Source organism: Brienomyrus brachyistius, chromosome 20, assembly GCF_023856365.1.
Source record: "Brienomyrus brachyistius isolate T26 chromosome 20, BBRACH_0.4, whole genome shotgun sequence".
Lineage (NCBI taxonomy): Eukaryota > Metazoa > Chordata > Actinopteri > Osteoglossiformes > Mormyridae > Brienomyrus > Brienomyrus brachyistius.
The window spans coordinates 18,063,618-18,084,187 of record NC_064552.1 but is presented as its reverse complement, the minus strand read 5'-3'; the positions used below and the strand labels follow the sequence as shown (position 1 = coordinate 18,084,187).

General features: G+C 39.2%; 1 protein-coding gene across 1 annotated transcript in view; it reads right to left on the bottom strand.

The window, feature by feature from the left end:
* myom2a (myomesin 2a) overlaps positions 1-20,570 on the bottom strand; it is a 38,214-nt gene that overhangs the window by 10,515 nt on the left and 7,129 nt on the right. Inside the window, exons 8-26 of the mRNA XM_048987828.1 lie at positions 20,087-20,175; positions 19,349-19,399; positions 18,221-18,385; positions 17,392-17,553; positions 15,843-15,984; positions 14,198-14,397; positions 13,212-13,265; positions 12,794-12,921; positions 12,414-12,597; positions 10,248-10,422; positions 9,791-9,912; positions 8,385-8,572; positions 8,150-8,276; positions 4,258-4,436; positions 3,999-4,113; positions 2,959-3,118; positions 2,414-2,520; positions 2,236-2,280; positions 22-158 (exon numbers count right to left, since the gene is read on the bottom strand). Of these exons, the coding sequence (XP_048843785.1) occupies positions 22-158; positions 2,236-2,280; positions 2,414-2,520; positions 2,959-3,118; positions 3,999-4,113; positions 4,258-4,436; positions 8,150-8,276; positions 8,385-8,572; positions 9,791-9,912; positions 10,248-10,422; positions 12,414-12,597; positions 12,794-12,921; positions 13,212-13,265; positions 14,198-14,397; positions 15,843-15,984; positions 17,392-17,553; positions 18,221-18,385; positions 19,349-19,399; positions 20,087-20,175 (2,530 nt within the window). The remainder of the gene's footprint in view (positions 1-21; positions 159-2,235; positions 2,281-2,413; positions 2,521-2,958; positions 3,119-3,998; positions 4,114-4,257; positions 4,437-8,149; positions 8,277-8,384; positions 8,573-9,790; positions 9,913-10,247; positions 10,423-12,413; positions 12,598-12,793; positions 12,922-13,211; positions 13,266-14,197; positions 14,398-15,842; positions 15,985-17,391; positions 17,554-18,220; positions 18,386-19,348; positions 19,400-20,086; positions 20,176-20,570) is intronic.

The window sequence follows — 20,570 nt, the reverse complement described above, 5'->3', positions numbered from 1 at the left end:
GCTGGAGTTGGAAGCCCCCACCTCACTGGTGGTGATCTGCTTGTCGTTGGCGATGAAGCGGTAGGAAACGGCGGGGGACATGCGCGCGGCCTGCAACCAGAAGCGCACGCGGCCTCTCTCCAGGACCTCATAGGCCAGCTCTGTCTTCAGAGGAACGACTGCAATAAAGTAATGTGTGTCTGAATGTGTCTGAACAGCCTCATACTGACAGATGCACCAGCAAGCACAAAAGGATAAAAAAGGACAGACATATAGGGGCTGGACAAATTGACAGAAACACTGCATGAAAAAAGCCTTAAATCACAAACTACCAAGGTGAGACATATTACAATGATCACCAATTCCCAGTAAGGCAACTGGCACCAAAGCAAAAAGAGAAAACTATCAAAAAGGCCAGATGGCTGATGTGCAAACTGCAGGTACACAGATAACGCACTCAGCCAAAGTATTTACTGCGGCATGGATGCTACTGGGTATGTGTTTGTTTCCAAGACCAAAGCACAAAGATGCACAGTCTGGCGTAAAGTGCACAGAACCAAGACCCCTTAATGGTGGGCTCTGATCAGCCAGCTTTCATGCTTTTCCTCATGGACGGGCTGCCTTCAGGCCGCCATTTCTGCTGCCAGCTGTTAAACACAGTGGGGGCTCCATAGCTCCATAGTGCTAGAAGCAGGCAACTCAAGCAAGGCATTTATTGGTCTGATGATGGCTCTGCATGCTCCTATGGCGAAGGAGCCTGAGGTCGTCTTATGGGAGTAGGGCCACTCCATGGCACAGAGGCTGTTCCCTTATCATGCTCCCATATTCCCATAAGAATAGTTAAGATGAGAATGCATATAAAAGGCAATGAAAATGACAACGATGTATTCTCCGGATAGCCCTGTCAACCCCTCTCCCCTATATAATCACTATTCATCCTACATCCCCAGCCCCTATCTCTAGTCCCCTACAGTAGGCTTGAGCAGTATATAATTTTTCATACCATCATACTGTTCATCAGATCTGTGTCTGTTCCTTCATGTGCTGCCTAGGACTAGAGCTAAGTGATATGATTAAATTCTCCAATGATACATTGTACTGAGCATGTGAGGGGCAGGTCACCCACAATAAACTTCACCAAAAATTAAATGCTGCGTTTTATCAAAAATATTACCTAAATACCGCCCAAGCCTAACCTACAAACGCTCCCTATTCATCCAAAACTGCTTAATAAAAGCCCAACATTTATTACCCCACAATTAATTTTGCCAAGGTCCCGATGATTGATTTTGCCGACCAGGTAGCCGACTACCTACAAAATCTGCTGAACAAGGTGGCTGGGTATGAGAAGAAAATACAGATTTCATTTTAGAACATTCACAATCATCTCCTGCCCTACAGTTTCAGAACCACTGATCAGTTCAATGTTCCAGGAAACAACCATGGAATAAGTTTAGGTGGCATAGATGCCGCTGTACACAAGTCCCTTTCTGTCCTTTACTGCCAACTAGTGCCGATGTTTTAATTTGGGAGTAATTTGATTCAGGTGTAAATTTTCATCCATGTAATGTTATTGTGAATAATAATCCATGTGGGTAATAAGATCCCTCAAAGATTACATAGAGTAAATAGAGGAATAAAATCTAATACAGTTATCTAGTTCACATGGTCAAGTGTTTTCTGTAGTCACCCTTCCCTCTGATGCCACTAAGCGGCATTTTGTCTCAAAATTTGATCATTTTAAGATCTTCCGCAGCACAATGTGTCAGCAAAGTTTGAAAAAGAGTCATGGAATACTTTTAAAACATCTGTGATCACAAGACGAAATATTTTCCACAGCTGCCATTTCCTTCCTTTTCTGCCACATGGCTTATTTATTTTTGATGCAATTTATCTCAAATGATATCTAGTGTGCTTTCTTCATCCATATAATGCTTAGCAGTAATAGGATCCATAAAATACTTATACGTTTATTATATTCACAAGGTCAACTGCAATGACCCTTTCCTTTGCTTCCACTAGAAAGATGTTGCTTCAATTTTGGGGCAATTTGTCTCAAAATTTTATCACTTCCAGTTGTTCCATACAATGTGTCTGCAAAGTTTGAAAAAGATCCTTCGAATACTTTTTGAGTTTAACGAGAGAGTGTTTGTGGTGGTGGATCGGTCCCAAAACCATATTGTATTTCCCATTGAGGAAATACAATGATCTTTAAGCTAAATTAAAAGTTGAAAATAAGGAGTAACAGAGACTTACTTGGATGTCTGATTGCGTAGCTCAGTTCCAGCATTTTGTTCAGCTCTGCAGGAAAAACATCCATTATCAATTCACACGTCATCATATATACCAACAAGACAGAATATCCGGATCATTCTTTATAATCCTGCAGCTTCAACTACGACTCTCCTGCGAGTTGTGCCAGTTGACAGCCTACCTTCCTCCTTTAAGACGGTGCTGGCAGACACATTTTCAGTGTCAGTCACAAAGACAGAGTACGTTCCCAAATCTTCTTTGTCTGGGTTTTTGAAGATAACTTTTGATCTAAAAAACGTAGCATTATTTAATTAATAATTTAGAGTGAATTAAATTATATAAAGAACATTCACAAAAAGTACCCTCTTAATCTCATGCAGAGGTGAAAACCTGAACATGAAAACCTCTATGACTGAAATACAGCTATTTTTGAATATGCAATTCCATGTACAGGTATATGGGGAACATGACTATTTATAGCCAATAAGAATACATGAGGTTCAGACAATCAAAAACTACAAATGGCAAAAAAAACTTTTTGTTTGATTATTTATGGTTAATGTTAAGGCTGGATGGGGGTTAAGGTTGTCATTGCTGGGATTTGGGTTTTTCCCATAGACATGAATAGACGGTCCCCACAAAGATATGAATACAAAGGTGTGTGTGCTTATAGCCCACCGAGTACTGGCATTCTTTTCATACGGTGCTTACGGGAAATACATTTACCTTCTCCCTTTGGTTTCAATTGTCACTCTGGAAGAATTAGTGATGTCTTTGTAGGACTTTGACCAGATAAACTTCGAGACCTCAGACACTTCACACGCTTCGAAGGACAGATACACGTCTCCGGTTTCTTCATCCACTCCACAATGAATTTCCTTGGTACCTGATGTGAAAATAAGTTGCTCTGAAATGCGACATCCTGATTTTCTCAAATTCAACATGTCCCTGGGTCAACAAGGGAACGACTTGCATTTCACTACTTTAACCAATCACAGGCTCCATTATATGACATCACCACATAGGTCCGATTTGTTTCTCATTTTGAAACTCAAGGCTTCAAACTACCTGGCCAGGGGTAGTGTGCGGCTGAGCCTCTGTGCTGGTGATGAGAAAATCGCTGGTATGAGCCCAGACTCCACTGAATAACCATATGTCTGCGGGCCCTCAAGCGAGGTCCTTCAGCTCATTGTTATAATTATTATTAAAATCACCAATTTATTATCATAATGAAAAAAAGATGCACCCTTACATTGCTCTGTATAGCCTTTGCAGGTATGTTCCTATGTTTTATATTTAACAAAAGGCATACACGATAAAACAGGTAATTCAGTGCACCCTGCTGCTTAACAGAAAACATTGGTTTTAATTAATGCAATGATGTCATACAATGAAGACTGTGATTGGTTAAAGAAGTGAAACACAAGCCCCTCTCTTGTTGACCCAGGGGCACATTGAACTCAGGAAAATCAGGATGTGCCTCTGAATTCATGTACTCGACACCATACACATGAATCCACCCTGCTAGTGTTGTACTGTTTTGGCCCACAGATCTGCAAAAATAAACTGAAACAGTACTAAGTAAAGGATATTTCAGTTTCTACTTTTCAGCATATCCTTGACTGTTGTCTGTCTAGCACTAGTACACTGATATGTGTCTGCATTCCTATCCATCGATTACAATTCACTTTTTATTAATAACACATCCCTTTAGATGGAGATGTTAGCTTAAAAATAGCTTCAGCATTGTGGCGATCTCATGTTACCTGGCAACGCCTTAACACACACAGGCTCGGAGGCATCAGATGCCCGTCCAATACCCTGTGCATTGGCCGCTCGCACTCTGAAGACGTAAGTCTCTCCTTTCTCCAGCTCGGACACCTAGGGATCAGATACAAGTCATTTAAAGCCGGTTTGATTATTTGACCAAGTGACATGCAGGATAGAAATAATGAGCAGTTTTCTATTTTAATAGAAATTGTAATAGAATGGAAATGCTTCTTTGTGGACTGTGCAGTGGCATACCTTTAGATAGCAGTGATCAACACTCTTGTCATTGACAGCGGCCCATTGGCCAGTACCCTTCTTGGACACTTCGATGAAGTACCCAGTGACGGCGCTTTTACCCATGTAAACTGGGGGCTTCCACTGAACAACCAGAGAGTCATTCCTGATCTCACAAAAAGAGATATCATGACAAGGACCTGAAATTCAAAAGGAGAGAACTCATAAGAACCCATAATTGCTGTGTAATTTCTACTGAACATTTCTACCGAATTCTGTAACGATTCTGTAATTTCTAATGAACATTGTTATATCCTTAAATTTTAAATCATGGCTCTTATCCATCCAACCATTTTCTGTAACCGATTGTCCTATTCAGGGTTGACGAGTATCCAGAGCCCATAGGACCAAGGAAGGGAGTGTTTTAGGACTTTAGGAGGAAAACTGACGTACCTGGAGGAGACCCCACAACGACACAGGAAAAACATGCAAACCCACACAAACAATAACTACTAATTTGCTAACTCCAAAATTTAATTCAGTAGCGCTAAACTGATAAGCCACTAAAAAAATTGCTGAAGCTAATGATAATTACTAACTGCTAGCTTTTATTATATAAATCTAGTTTTGGTTTGGTTTTTGGCTCTGAAACTCATAAAAACATACTTTATATAGCAAAATTTTTTCCTGTTTGACACTGAAGTCCCATCTGTTGGATTAGAGTGATTATCAGGGCATATTTAAAACTTATCCAGTTGAGTGTCACTGGATTTTGTAGTCTATTGAGTAAATCTGTGTTCAAATCTTTTCTTTCTATGTTTTCTATAAGTAGTTTTGTCTGAGAACTCCTATTTCGGAATACTGACATTTGCCCTCAGTTAAGCAACTTGGGGACTACAAACATGGCACTATTTACCCACAACTAGCTCGTTATTGGTCTTCAGATCTGTCAATCAGACCCCAGAAAATACACCCGAGAGCTACATAATAATAATCTGTATCCTGAAGCAGGGGGGTATTCCACGAAGCGGGATTAAGGGAATATCTGATTTACTTCGACAAGTCTGGCTAATTTAAGTAGGAGTTCCGTTTCATCAACGTGTCTTAAATGAATCCCCGCTGAGCTACCATGGTAACTTAGGCAAGTGAACAAGTCTCCTCTGGACCAGGTTAACTGTTTCACGTAGTTAAGCGTTGTCTCAAAGAACGTCCGACGTATGAGAACAGTTTCCCAAAAGATCGTTCCGTCGGACGAAATTCCGCGATCATGTCACGTAATCTGTTGAATTATATGTCCTCATCTGTCATAATATTTTACATTATCTGACTGAATTATTTTGTTAACCTGTAAGGTGTAATGTACCAAAATGACATGATTTTGTTTGAATGAGCGGGAGAATGAGTTATTTATATACATATATAAAAAATGGAACCCTGTAGTCAGTGCTGTGAGTAAAAGCAGAGAATAAAAAATAAAAATGGAGTAATCCTCTGCGTGATACTTCTTGCGTGAGATTGGAACACAATCAATAAAATAAGGCCTAGAAAAAGCATGTCTCAGCATTCCAATTAATTCCAAAATAATAAAAGTAAAATTACATTATAGTGGACTCGCTTATAAGGGAATATCGTTTATAACGGACGAGGTCCGCTGGTCCCGGCCGTGCGCCTTTAAGAACATGCAGAAAAAACATCGGATATAGCGGACTCGCATATAACGGAATTTCGCTTATAACGGGCAAACAATTTGGTCCCCATGACCGCTTTTAGCTGTGGTTTGTTCGCTATAATGGACATGTATGATCAAATAATACAGAATAACATCACACAGTAATGAAACGTGAACTCAAACTAGAAGGTTCCCTATTGGCTATGGGGATCGAACCAACAACTTCTGCAGTATAAGGCGACAGCATATACCACTGTACCACCACAATTCATTGCCAAGCCATCTCCCTGGCTGTATTTATGGCCACAGTATTGCCTTTTTTTAGCTGGATTTTTCATATAGCTCCATCAGCAGCGTTTGTTCTGCAGCGGAAAAAAACACCGCTCTCGTTTTACACGCTTTATGGTTCCATTAGTCGATCTATCGTTCATCCATTCATTTTGGCTTCTTAGATATCGCGGGTGTGCGCACTAAGACTATGCAATTCTGTCTTGAATGAACCTTGATTAGTTAAAGCTGAACTGCGTTCGTGGAATGACATGAGGCTAAGTTTAGAGATGGTGCTTGGTTGAGTCTGACTTTTTCTGGAAAGTTTGCCTTTCTTCAGCTACTTTCATGGAATACCCCCCAGGATTTCTTGCTTAGCCAGAAAACTTGCCCAGACTACACAAATGTAAGTGAACAGCGATGAAGTGCATTTAAACTAGGTTACCTTAAATCCGATAAGTTATCCACCAAGAAATCTAGCTTTGTGATACAAACCCCTCATTCCACTTGCACACCTATATCCAGGGGCGCTGTAAAGGGGGGGGGGGTAAACGATGACGATTCTCGGGGCCCATGACTGAGAGGGGGCCCAGAGAAGCCCCCAATAAACTGTGTTGGGGGCCCTGTCAAGATTCTTTTCATGGGGCCCAAAATCCTTAGCAGCGCCCCTGCCTATATCTATTGGTCATTCATTCATGAATGGCGTGGCCATGATTGGATTTCAAGGCATGGAGACTGATTACGTGTGCGAGCTAATCCTTGTTTACACAGAACAAACCTGCTCGGAGCAGGTTTGAGGATTTGGATGTGCTGCTATGACAACACATCCAGCGAGAGTTTCGAAAAACCGACAGATCCAGGATCATGTCAAATCTTCAACAATTACTTCCATTTAAACGAGTAATCCACGTATGAAAAATACCCCCAGAATGTTGCAGACACGCTCACAACATACAGGAACAAATGCATATGATTTTAGGGTTTATAAACTTTGTTCACCATTAAACTTTATTCATTTTACTTGTGAAAAAATGTTTGCGGATTTACAGTTAGCGGAACTAATTGGCCCACTAATGGTAAGTTAGGAAAACTGATAATCCACTACTGAAAAAGTTAACTTTGCTGATTAACAGAATACTGCCCACCACTGTTTATTAGCAATTTACATGTACAGTGAAATTTGGTTGCAATATACTTTGCTGATTGGTAAAGAAATTTATTAAATAAGCTACCCCAGATGGGACTTGAACCCACAATCCCCAGCTTAGGAGATCAATGCCTTATCCTTTAGGCCACTGGGGCAGAGACACCCTGTGGATGAAATCTGCTCTTGAAAAAGTTAGTTTTGCTAATTAGCCCATCACCGATTCTTCCCCTAAATTCAAAATATAGGAATTGCGAGCGCTTTTCCACTGTGCCTGGTATTGCTAAAAATTACTTTCACATGTCCATTGATTTCCAATCAGGAACCAGTACCAAAATTATCAAACCAGCTGGGGAGAAGTGGACTTGCACATGTGCTTATTGTCAATTGGTTATGCAAATAAGCTGTCTCACCAGCACGAAACACATCCTCCATCCTGACAAAGTGTAGATACAAACTCAGAAAACAATGATAAAGAAGTAAAAAAAAAAGTAATAATATTGGATGCATGGGCAAATCCCCCAGCTTTAATGGTAATCTGGTTGGAATAGCAAATTCAATGAGATGTGGATGGCATGACATTTTCCTGTAATATTCTAGGGCTGTGTGGTATTTTGAATATTAATATGTAATTTTCTTGTATTAAATATTGGGATATTTATAAAGCAAAAAAGTTCAATCATTACTAATTGTAAGGAACCTGGTGCAGTGGAAATTGGATTATATTATCAATATATAGAATTAAAAATATATATATAGATTATAGAATCAATAAAGCAGCTGAAAGCATGACAGTATGAGGTAAGCAACCACAAAAGCATTCTTAAATGTACCTGGTTCTGGCATGTTCCAGGTCTCACAGTGAAAAAGTTCACTATTTTCAGAAGACTGTCCAACTCCAGCAAGATTTGCCGCTTTAACTTTGAACTCATAAAAAGCTCCTTCCTTCAGATTTTCAACCTACACAGATAATTTACAGAGTTCAGGGATGAGAACAAAGAATAACACGAGTCTTAGCTAATTCATTGGTAAATGTATATGATACTTCAATTATTGATAGAAACATACCTTTAAAATTCTCTCCTTGACAGGAACCACATTAACCTCCTTCCATTCCGTGCTAGAAGCCTCATGCTGGTCAACATAGTAACCAGTTATCTTGGATCCACCAGAATACCTGGGCCGCTTCCATCCCAGAATCATGGAGGCTCCATCACAGCAGAGCAGGGCGATCCCGTATGCGGGAGTGGGTGTGGCTAAAATGGAGGCATTCACGCAGCTTAGTCAAGCTAAATGTTGCATAAAACATATACCTCATCTCATATAATGACATGTGAAGCAGAAAACCAATATTTTCTACAGCATTTGGAGTAGTCTCTGACAAATGATAGTGGTAAGCAGTCGAGCACAAAGTTACTTAAAGTCTGATTTTAATTTTAGTTTTACCCATAATATTATTTAATCAAGCCAGTCTAAATAAACATATCTGCACTCATAATGGCTACTGTAACAGCTCAATGATCGTATCTGTACTTATAAAACATCCTGCTACAAGTCAATAACCATTTCTGTACTCATGAAAAATACTATTAAAACTCAACATTTTCTGTACTCATAAAACATCCTTTTGCAAGTCAATAATCATATTTGTATTGCTGTTACAGCTCAATAATCATATCTGCACTCATTATGGATCTTATTACACCATATCTCCACCCACAATGGACCCTGCTATAACACAATCATCATATATGCTCGCATAATGGACCCTTTCACAACTCAATACTCATATCTGCATTCACGATGGATTCTGAAACAGGTTACAAACACTGTTACTACAAAATTATGTAAGAATGCCAATCTTATGATTTAATGTGTATAATGTTACATCAGGGTTGTAAATAGTAAATGTAGTACCTGCGTAATGTCTGCTGTGGAGTGTGTGTTTGTGATCTGACATTAAAGTCAGAACTTCTGGTTGAAAGACATGTCATCTCCTATAATTAAACTATGATCTACAATACACTGAAATACCACTATATACAGTCAGGTACTTAGTTTACAGTTAATCATTTTTCCACTGCACTATTTTTGCACTGAGAATCGATGAAAATTATGTCTCTCTAAATAGTAATAGCCAGAGCCCAAATTATATAGAAATTATAAACAACAATGATAAACAATAACGTGATATTTATTTGCCTCAATAATTAACAGCTAAATGCCTCAATAAGTCTGACAAATTACTATTAAAAAGAATATTAATTTGTATTGCAGCTTGAGGTTAATGGTCTGGTATAATATTTTTATTCAAACATACCTCTAACATTTTTGTTAATATAGCTGCACACTATAAATTATTTACCACAAGTTGTACATGACAATTTCATAATGAACTAATAAAATCTCATAATGCAGAAAATGGTTGGAGTGCAAAGTAGCCCAAGAACCAGGTTCTCATGCTCTGTACTTACAAAGGGCATCTGCCACCTGGATAGGCAAGGACTCCTGAGATTCATCACTGAGGCCAAAAGCATTTACTGCTTGTACACGGAACACATAGGATTCCCCAGGAGTCAACCCATGAACCACAAACCTAAACAAATCACAGTAAGAACATGTTCAAACATAGACAGACATGCTGACAGACACACTGACAGACAGACAGGTAGATCACTAACCTACATATATACTGTATATACACTATACAGTATATAATACTATATAATGCTATCTATACTGTATATACACACAATCAAACATTTACATTTAAACTTCCCACTATCAAGCAGGTCAATGGATCTTCATTACTGTCATTGAATAGCTGGTGTGCTTGTACAGAATGATTAGTTGATGTGATTAGATTGATGTGACTGATGTGATTAATTGATGTAGATAGATCAATGGATCCTCATTAATGCTGTTGAATACCTGGTGTGCTTGTACGGTCTGTGATTACATGGAGTCCATGCTTTTGTTCCCAGGACACAGGCATCAATGTAGTAGCCAATGAGGCCGTGTGGATTCTTGGGAGGATCCCACTGCACAAAAATGGATGTTTTTGTGTTTCTTGTAGCAGCAACCTGACCAGGGGCTGAGGGAACCCCTGGAGAGCACAAAGCAGAAGGCAACATGAAAAGCATATTCCTGAAGGCTGTTACGAGGGATTCCTGCACATATACTTCGAAACGTACAAGACATTCCTCAAATTACACACCTAGTTTGTTTCTTAAAATGTTTTATGTTTTTATGAAAAAAAAATTACAAGCTATTCCAAATTAACCCAAATATACTCAAAAGTAAACCTAAACATACCTGTACACTATCATTAATAATGCAATTTTGTGCATCGTACAGAGTGACATTCCCTTAAATGCGAAAGTTTCTAAGATAGCAGTACACAAGAACAAAGTGAAACAGGAGACACTGGGAAAGACCACAAACCAGCGGGTAAAGGGCAGAAGCAACTTTCTAATGCCAGAGATGACTGTAAACTTATCCGACAGTTTCTCATGAATCGTAAAATGACATAAAGTGACCTTCAAAGCAATGGGACACATTAAGTGCAGGTGTGAAGTGCACGGCTAGGAGAGTCTGTATCAGGCTCCTCGAAGTAGGACTGAGGTCCCAAAAAACAAGGAATAAGCATTTCAGTAATGAGAAACAGAGTAGAAGCAGGCTGCAGTTTGTAAAAAAAATATGCATATTATTTACAGATGCACACCCAAAAATTGAGAAATGTGTAAAACAAAAAACCGTGCTGTGTTTTTTCCACAGCTGTATGTTGGTGTAGAGGTTTCTAGAGCACACACAGCAAATGACAGCCAACTCCTATGGCCATTCAATTGTTGTGATTACCCTAAACATCCATCCATTTTCCAAACTGCTTATTCCATTGGGTCACAGGGAGTCCGGAGCCTATCCCAGAAGCAACAGGCACGAAGCAGGGAACAACCCAGGATGGGGGACCATCCCATCACAGGGCACACTCACACACCATTCACTCATACATGCACACCTATGGGCAATTTAGCAACTCCCATTAGCCTCAGCATGTTTTTGGACTGTGGGGGGAAACCAGAGTACCTGGAGGAAACCCCATGACGACATGAAGAGAACATGCAAACTCCACACACATGTAACCCAGGCGGAGACTCGAACCCGGGTCCCAGAGGTATGAGGCAACAGTGCTAACCACTGCACCACAATGCCGCCACAACCATAAATGTTTCTTTATCAATTAAGGAGCTACACTGTCAGAAATAAACTACCAATTTGTATCTTTCAGAACATACTTACTTGTCACAGAGGCTGTACCATCAAGTGTCTGCCAATGGTTAATGGGGATGGAACAAGTCATTCCTGGGCGAGTCCGAGTCAAGTCTTGAGTCATTTGCCATCAAGACCAAATCTTTCCAGCATTTTTGCTGTCAAGTCACAAGTCTAAAAGTCTTAAAACTTGCTGCAGCAAAAACCCGCGACAGTACGTTGTAGGATATGTTCTTTATAAGCAGAGATAGGTTGAAAAGAGAGTGTCCACTCATGATTGTCCTCACAAAATTTTTATGTCCATGTATATGCTAAATAAAAGTGCAGACAACAGAGAACTGATATACACAGAAATAGTAAAATGAATGGTATAGTATCCAGAGGGGGAATATATAACCTCAAGTATTCTCGAGTCATGGGGTCCAAGTCAGATCGAAGTCTCGAGTCATTTGCTCAGGTTGAGTCCAAGTCTTTCCATCAGTTTTGCCGACTTGAGTCACAGGTCATCAAGTCTGTGACTTGAGTCTGAGTCGAGGCACGAAACAGTGACTTGCGTTCCCACCTTGGCCTTTTAAGGTACAGAAATGGACTTTGGGGAACATTTTTGTATCATTGCAGGTACACTGATGTTGTTTGTACCTTGGGGAACAAAACTATAGCAGGGCAGTACCTTTTATCTGACAGTGTAGTTATGTGTAAATCAGCTACCAGGTAACTATTTTTTGACATAATGAAGAATGAACTCCCAATGAATAGCAACATAGATAGCAAATTTGGGAGAGTCTCTCCTAGAGGTGTGGCAGCTGGTTTGACCTGTTGTTTTCTTACCATATAGCTCCTTCTTCTCGATAGGCTCTGTAGGGGCAGAAGGCTCACTGGACCCATACTTATTCACAGAAGTGACACGGAAGAAGTACTTTTTGTTGTCCTCTAAATCAAATATGGGGAAGCGGGGGGATTTCAGGGGCACGGGCATGTTCAGCCTCTGCCAGTGTGCACAGTCTCCCACCGACTAAAACAAACAAATTCAAGTCAGGAACCAAGTATTTTTAGACATGAGACTGAAACAGCATAGACTTCACGTCTTAACGTAACACTGGGTAAAATTGCCTTAAACATCTATATTCATACTTGCAATGTAACTGCAATGAATATTTGTCATAAAACGCTTCTTCAGCTAACAGGACATGAACCTGAACGGAGCCCACCTTCTCGATTTGGTAGCACAATGGCTCCCTTCCGCGAGGTTGTGGTGGCTCCCAGCTCAACACCACATACGACTTGCTTATTTCAGAAGCTTGCACCTTAGTGGGAGGTCCCGGCACCTTCACATAACCTGCAGATGGAGGATTCAGTGAGGCTGTGGATACAGAATCCCCTGCAGGCTGTGCCCCGCCCTGTGGCCCACGCTGCCATCTAAGCACATCACTAACACTAATTACTACAGGATATAACCACACTTCACTATATTCTTCTTCCACATCTGCTGTGGCACAATACTAATGTTATTCTTCTACTTAAATTTCTTTAAAATCATTAATCAGTCAGTGTTACATGGCATATATGAATGCTTAACTGTATATATTGCACATTATACCAAAATGGCTTAAAATATAATCACTTTACCTTCTAAGTCCTCTGGACGAATCACAATGTCCCGTCTTCCTTCAATTTTAATTACTAGTATAAGAGACAAAAATTTTGTGAAGCATGTTTTGATTTAAAATATGAAGAATATTTAAAAATGTTTTTTTAGAAAGGTATGCGTAAAAGTCTTTATCTATGGAGGGCCAAGTGTGACAAAATTAAAAAAATAAATGCATCAATAATTAATGAAATGTGTCATGAATGATTTAAAATGTGAAATAAAACAATTAATGAAATGTGTCATGAATTATTTACAGTGTGAAATAAAACAATTAATGAAATGTGTCATGATTTATTTACAGTGTGAAATAAAAACATTATTAATTTCAAAGTCAAAGTAAACTTTATTGTCATCTCTATTATATACATGTATACAGAGAGATGTCATATATAATTAGTTCACTATTTATTAAAATTTCACACTTTTGGCACATCATGAATTAATTTAATCTGTCAGTCTGAGCCATCAAAATGAGTTGGCGGGACTAATGGCAATCTATGCAAGGCAATTGGCTGTCTTTAGAAACATGCTAGCATATAAGTTAATATAAGTTTGATGAGTCAGAATGACACATAAAATGAATTCATGATGTGCCCAAAGTGCCTAAATTAAATAGTGAAATAAGTATATACCACATTAAATTAATAATGTTTATTATCTATATTAATGTATCTCACATTTTAAATAATTCATGACAATTTACTTAATCAATAATGTTTTTATTTCCCATTTTGAGTCATTTGTGACACATTTAATTAATTTAATATTGATGTATTTATTTATTTTGGCACTCTTAGCAATCCAATTTATCTCCTATGTTCTAAAAGTAAAAAAAAAATGCATTAGTGTTTCTGTGTAGTATAGACCATTTCTAAGTATGTAACTGAGAAGTATGAAAGTTTTGTCTTATACCAAGCATATAACTAAAAACTGCCTTGTGTGTCATTGGCCGATGCACGGGTACCTTGCAGCCGTTCCAGCTCGGTTGGGTCCTGGGTTGTGACTGTCTCAGAGACTCTTGAGGGGTGGCTAATGCCAGAGCTGTTCGCTGCTCGCACCCGGAACTGATAGGCGCGGCCCTCACTCAGGCTATGCACGGGGTACTTGCAGATCTGTACAGGGGCGCTGTTACACTGGACCCAGGCCTCAGCGCCAACTTCAAGCCTAAAGAAAGAGGAAAACAGAAGTGTTACTGTCTAATAGTCCTCCAGTTTAAACATTCTCATGTTTAGCATTTTAAAATGTGTCTAACAAGACTAGACTTGCAAATGGAGAAAATTTTACATTTTGTAATGTAAATCATTTTTGTGTGTGTGTGTGTGTGTGTGTGTGTGTGTGTGTGTGTAAGGGTGCTTTTCCACTGTTCCAGGTACCATACTTTTGGTACTTCAGGAAAGTACCTAAAGTACGGTACTTCAAGGTGTTGGTTTTCCACTGGCATAAAAAACTGACTGACAGCTGAATGACATCATAAGGTGAGGCAGGGCATTTTGTGCTGCATGGCTGTAGTGTATTATTAATACCAACATCACATTGTAATCCACATCCAATCCTTACTTATTGCTAGTCAGCAATGTTAAGGTCAGGCTTTTCTTGCTTTCAAGTCTGTATACCTGTATAATGCAGGGAGCTTAAGTTTCAGAAAACATTTTTTTCTCTGTCAGAAAAAAAACCTTAGCTAGCTTTGTAAGTTTAATTATCATTCCTTTTATAAATTGTCTAATGTATGTTTACAAATCAGTTTAAAGGTTACTTGCATGCGTTCTCCAAGACAATCATAATCATTTTCATCCTTGCCATTTAAATAATTCATAGAAGGGTTTGTGAGAAATTTACGAACTCCTTTTTGCTAGATAAATACCCCAATATTTATTACAACAAAATTACATCGCTATATTTACAACAAAATCAATCAAACTGGCAGGACAGCACGCTATATGCTAGATGCGTGCCATCCTAGTATATCAAACAAAATAATTCTAAATAAATTTCTTGTCATGTAGTTCTGATCTTTTTGTTGTATCTGTTCTTCCGACCAGATCATAATTAATTGTTTTAATGAATTGCTTTGTTTATCATTGTTTTGTGAGTTTGCAACTGTTTTCAAGGGAGCGTTTGTATTACGTTTCAGAGGCAGGTTATTTGTATAACCGATCAACAAAGAAAGTGTTTCAAGTTCCTCCCCAAAGTACCAAAGAGGTACCTCAGCTGGTTTTGCACTTTTGGTACAGGAACTTTTGGTACTGCTTCTTGGTCAGAAGTCAATGGAAAAAGGAATGCACCAAATGTCCTGTACTTGGTGCAGTGGAAAAGCGTACTTGTGCAGATATATGTTACATTGTGGGCACCAAATGTTCTCACAATGTAATGATAAAAACCGGTTATTTTGATGTTGTGGGGACCATGTTTTTAGTTTTTAGTGAGGAAGCTCAGTTTTATATGAATCCGTGAATGCAATGAAAGAAGTAAAAATGGCAAAAGACTTGAATTTTGTTTGCTTACTTATGGTTAAGGTTATGGCTTGTTAAGGCTGTCATAGTTGAGATTAGGGTTTTGCCATAGAAATTATTAGGCAATCCTACAAGCACACCTCAACCTTTCAAACAGACCTGTCCACAAAATATCCAGTAATTGGTCCCTCAGTGGTGGTGTTGGGAGGTTTCCAGGACAGAAACACATAATCTCGGTTCACATCAAGGATCTTGACATCCATGGGGGCCGGAGGGGCACCAGCTACAGGAGCAGCTGCATCTGTTTAAACAGCAAAGGCCCAGAAGTCAGACCGACTGCATGTTGCTACTGCAGGGTCATTTTTCTGGTTAAAGTGAGGATTTCATTTCAGTGAAAACTAAGACGACATTTTACAGGCATGTATAATATCAAAGTAAAATAGATGCAAAAAAGATGTGATTAATTAAACAAATTAAGGAATTACACGTATATGTATGTGTTAGTTTTGAGTATGGACACTGTATATATATCTTGATGTCTAATTGACAAATACATTATATGAATGTACAGACATAAAGTGGGCTCTGCCCATGTATTACCCGTGATGTGAGCTCACATATAGATATATGTCCTGCAATAAACCGATGTTCTGCCCAGCTAGTCCCCCTGCCTTGTGCTGTCCTTGGACAGACTCCAGGGTCACCCCGTGACTTTTTATTGGATAAGCAATTATTGAAGATGGGTGGAGAAAATGGGATTTCCTCCCATCTTTATTTACATACAGTAATACATGACAAAGTGGAAAAAAAATAAGTGAAGACATCCCAAAGTTCTGGAATTTGGGACCATGTGTCTGTGTTTAGCGTTAGGGTTAGAGTCTGGAGTGCGACCATCTGGTGGGTTGCCCTCTATCAGTCAGCTGGATCAGGTTTTCAACTGTACTGAGGTCACGGTTTGGACCAGGCCAGCCCAGAACATGCATTTTGATCTTTCCTTGTTAAACTAGCTGGAATAACAATCAGCTAAACTAGCTCGAAATTTCCATTCCTTTATTTATTATTCAAAGAAACAAGAACATTTAAAGGTAAAAAAAAACAACGAATAAACAAGAAAACAAACAAAAAATTCAAAGCTTTTCAAATGCTGTTACATCCATATCTTGCTCTGTGCCTTGCTACAGTTCAGTTTATCACAATTAATGGATTTTCACATATAGAACAGGGAGCAGCTGCCTTTACTTCGGACTAATCACAGCTAATACAGCACGAATACAGCTGCAGGCTAGTGGTAGTAGTACTGTAGTAGTAGCAGTATTTATGTGAAAGCCAAAAGCCACAGTGGAACCTTATGCATTACGAATTTCCCCATTCCGGTTTCGATATATTACGGGGTGGGCATTTGAAACTAAATAGGAATTTTTTGGGAATTTTTTTGCATAAATGCATAAAATACATTTAAACAGCTGGTTTGGATGCCGAGAATGCAGCATGCAGAAATTCCATATGCGCTACATGCTAAAAAGACAAGATTTATTAGAAAAAAAACATAAACTAAATCTGTTATATAATAGATCACAACTACCCAAGAAAAATGAGGGTTCTAAAATCTATAGCTAATGCAGTTTCCAAGTCCGGTCCTCGAGGGCCAGACCGCTGGGTGCTGGAGGGACTGCCTGTGGATCCCCAAGGACCAGGTTGGGAAACTTACCTTTAACAAAGAGGTACGCGCTGTGCTCCGTCGTTCCGTCCCTCGTCCACATGCGGAGGGTGTAGAGGCCCTCGTCCTCCTTATTGAGGTGGGGGAGGGTTAGCTTAGCCACACTGCCTCCAGATTTCAGCTCCACCCACTCAGACTCCTTCAGCAGCTCATCTGAAAAGGTCAGGTTGTTTATCAATATCATCATAGTCAATTACCGTCATTTTGGACCATTATGTACAAAGTTGAGAATCTTTGCTAAACTTTATTCCTTCGTATTCCTAAATTGACACTATCGTGCTGTACTGGGCCACCAACGGGAATGATGTTTAAAGCTATATGATATATATATATATCTGTCCTTTCTAAAAATATGACAAAATTTTACATTAAAATATATAAAAATGACAACACAATGAAAAGCAACACAAAATCCCTTTGTTCTCCTAAAAGTTACTAATATATTTGATAACTAAAACACAGCTGTGGCTCAGGGTACCCCAGCCATTCCATGTAATTGTTAAATTTCACTAATAGTTCACTCAGTTTAATTAGTTAATTAATTTCAGGAGATGTTTAAACAAATACATGAATAGCTTCTGCAAATACAGTGGCGACACAGGACACAGACAGATTTAAAATAAGTTTTACAGCTAATTTTCTTTTTTGGCATCCTGTACTTTTTGCACAGCACTGTACAATCAGCAGTCTTTCCAGATATCGGTAAATACTAACACTTTCCATGAAATAAAGCAGCTATGTTGATGTATTGAATCCTCTGTGATAATCAATTCAAATTTTAGATATTCACGCATGAAGAGGGAAGCACACCGGTTCTTACCGTCTCTGTACCACATAGTGTCAGGGGGCAGGTTAACAAGGTCCGGGTTAATGATCAGTTTGCAAGTCAGGCTAACCGTGCCTCCCTCTGTTCCAAAGCTCACACCAAACTTCTCCAGGAAGGTGATATCAAGTTTGCTGTAACGTATTTCTGACAGCAAGGGGACTGTGAAACAGAAATTAAATTAAATTAAATTTAAAACATTCCATGGTCAGAAGGCGTCTGCATCTAAGAAATGTAGAAGTGCCGTATTAGCAACATTTTATAGGTAAATATGAAAGCATGCCTAACAAATGGCACATTTTATGATGGTACTACGGCATAGGTGGGCCACGGAGGGCCTTCCCAAATGGAACTCGGCCCCCCCATTCAGCATTCACAGTGAGTGATAAAAATACAATAAAATGGTTGTCTGACAGGTACGTGTGTGTGTGGTTAGATCAATCGGAGGAAATGTCCAATTGAGAGGCAAAGACATTTTTCTTTCTCATTGTTCATTTGGTCTTAGTAATGCCACGGGTCATTTAAAACCTCATAAATATGTGATTGAGTCTGTGGTGTGATTTTATTGCTGAGTAAATTGCTATGGGACTGACCCACTCACACTATGATTTCTGGCTTTGCCATTATGATGTGATGAAGTTAAAACAACATCAAATGGTAGAAAATAATAATGAATTCAGTTAATTTCTTTTATTGCAAAAGCATTACATGATTAATAGGGTTGCATATATATTCTGCCAGTTAACTTTTAAATTAAGGAAATTTGCTCATTTTTAAATGTGCTGTGACTGTCCAGCCCAGTTTGAATGTCCTCATAAACAACCTTCATGCAAGACCAGTTCCACATTTCAGCATTTCTTCCAAACTTAAAAACCAAAAGATTTAGCTTTGTGTAAAGTTACATGATATGGAGAAAATTGTATTTACCGCATTTGTTCAAAATCAGCCTTGTTTTGGGACATGCAGTTACGGTTGCTGTTCATAACATCCTGTTGTAGAACATAGTCATGCTCTTAAACTTCTCATAATTTGATGTTTCCATTGTGGATTATAGGGCGAAATACACACATGATTCTGATAGTGATGGTTGTTCCTTCAAGTAGAGACATGTTTCATGGCACTTACTTTGGCAGGAAAGCAGTGAAGGCTGCGACAACTCTTCCTCCTCTCCAGGCCCTGAAATAAGCACACATACTCATATGAGGCCTGTGGGTTTAACTGGTCTTACCTATATGTAAGATGAATACAACATTGTACATACATCATCAGACTTTAGAGAATTAAACCACTATTATTATGATTGCATTAATAAATATTAGCACTGCTTAAATTAATCTAGAAGCAAGGTTATAAACGTATTTACAAAGATTATCACATTTATTGTCAAAACCTAGTTTCTAGCTTGATGTATCATAATTAGTACCAGTACAAGTCCATGTAGATCAGTGTTTCTCAACCCGGTCCTCAGAAACCCCCAGGTCTACGTTTTTGCTCTCTCCTAGCTCCCTTCCATGGCCTGCCTGGGCGTTTTCCAGGACCAACTTGAGAAACACTGCTGTAGAACTTTAGGAGAGGTTCTGCATTATTTCATTCCAGTGACGGGGTGGTACCCTGGTGTACACTGTGGACCTTTAAAATCTGTCCTTCTAATCATCCCTTGTATCTAATTGTTGAATTGCTCCTTCTCCGCATTAGCTACAGTGTGGTGAGCATTCTGGTGCAATATGGCTGCAGTCGCATCACCCATGTGGGGGCTACATGGTGGCGGTGGTTGAAGTAGCTCCCTATTGGTTCTGTAAAGCACTTTGGGTGTCTTGAAGAGCGCTATATAAATGTAACATTCATTGATTCACAGTCACTTACTCTTGACAGTGATAGTGGCCTTGGAGGAAACTGAGCCGTGCACGTTGGTGGCCACAGCTGTATACTCGCCGGTGTCACCGATGTCACTCCTGAAGGCAGACAGGACAACCGGTGTAATGTTTACACATCCACTCCATGCAAATATTCATAGGGTCACTCGACATTGATCTGAAAACATTATGGAAACAATGTTCCATAATTATCCATTGTTCCTTCACAATCTCTAGTGAGGATTATTATATCATTTTATTATAGTATACTGTTTAATTATTGACGTAATTTTGAAGCCCCTTAGCCCAGTAGAATATTAAAGTAAGTTTTCTTTAGATACAAGTTCAGTCTGTGAGCGACCTGCTGCAGTGTAACCTGCCGGCCAGCCTTCAGCTAAGGAAACCATGTCTCTGTTTGCTATTATGTGCATCGTAGCTAAATTCAGTAATATTAAACAGACTGTGCTTAATTCCCAGCCCCTTGCCTATGTGTG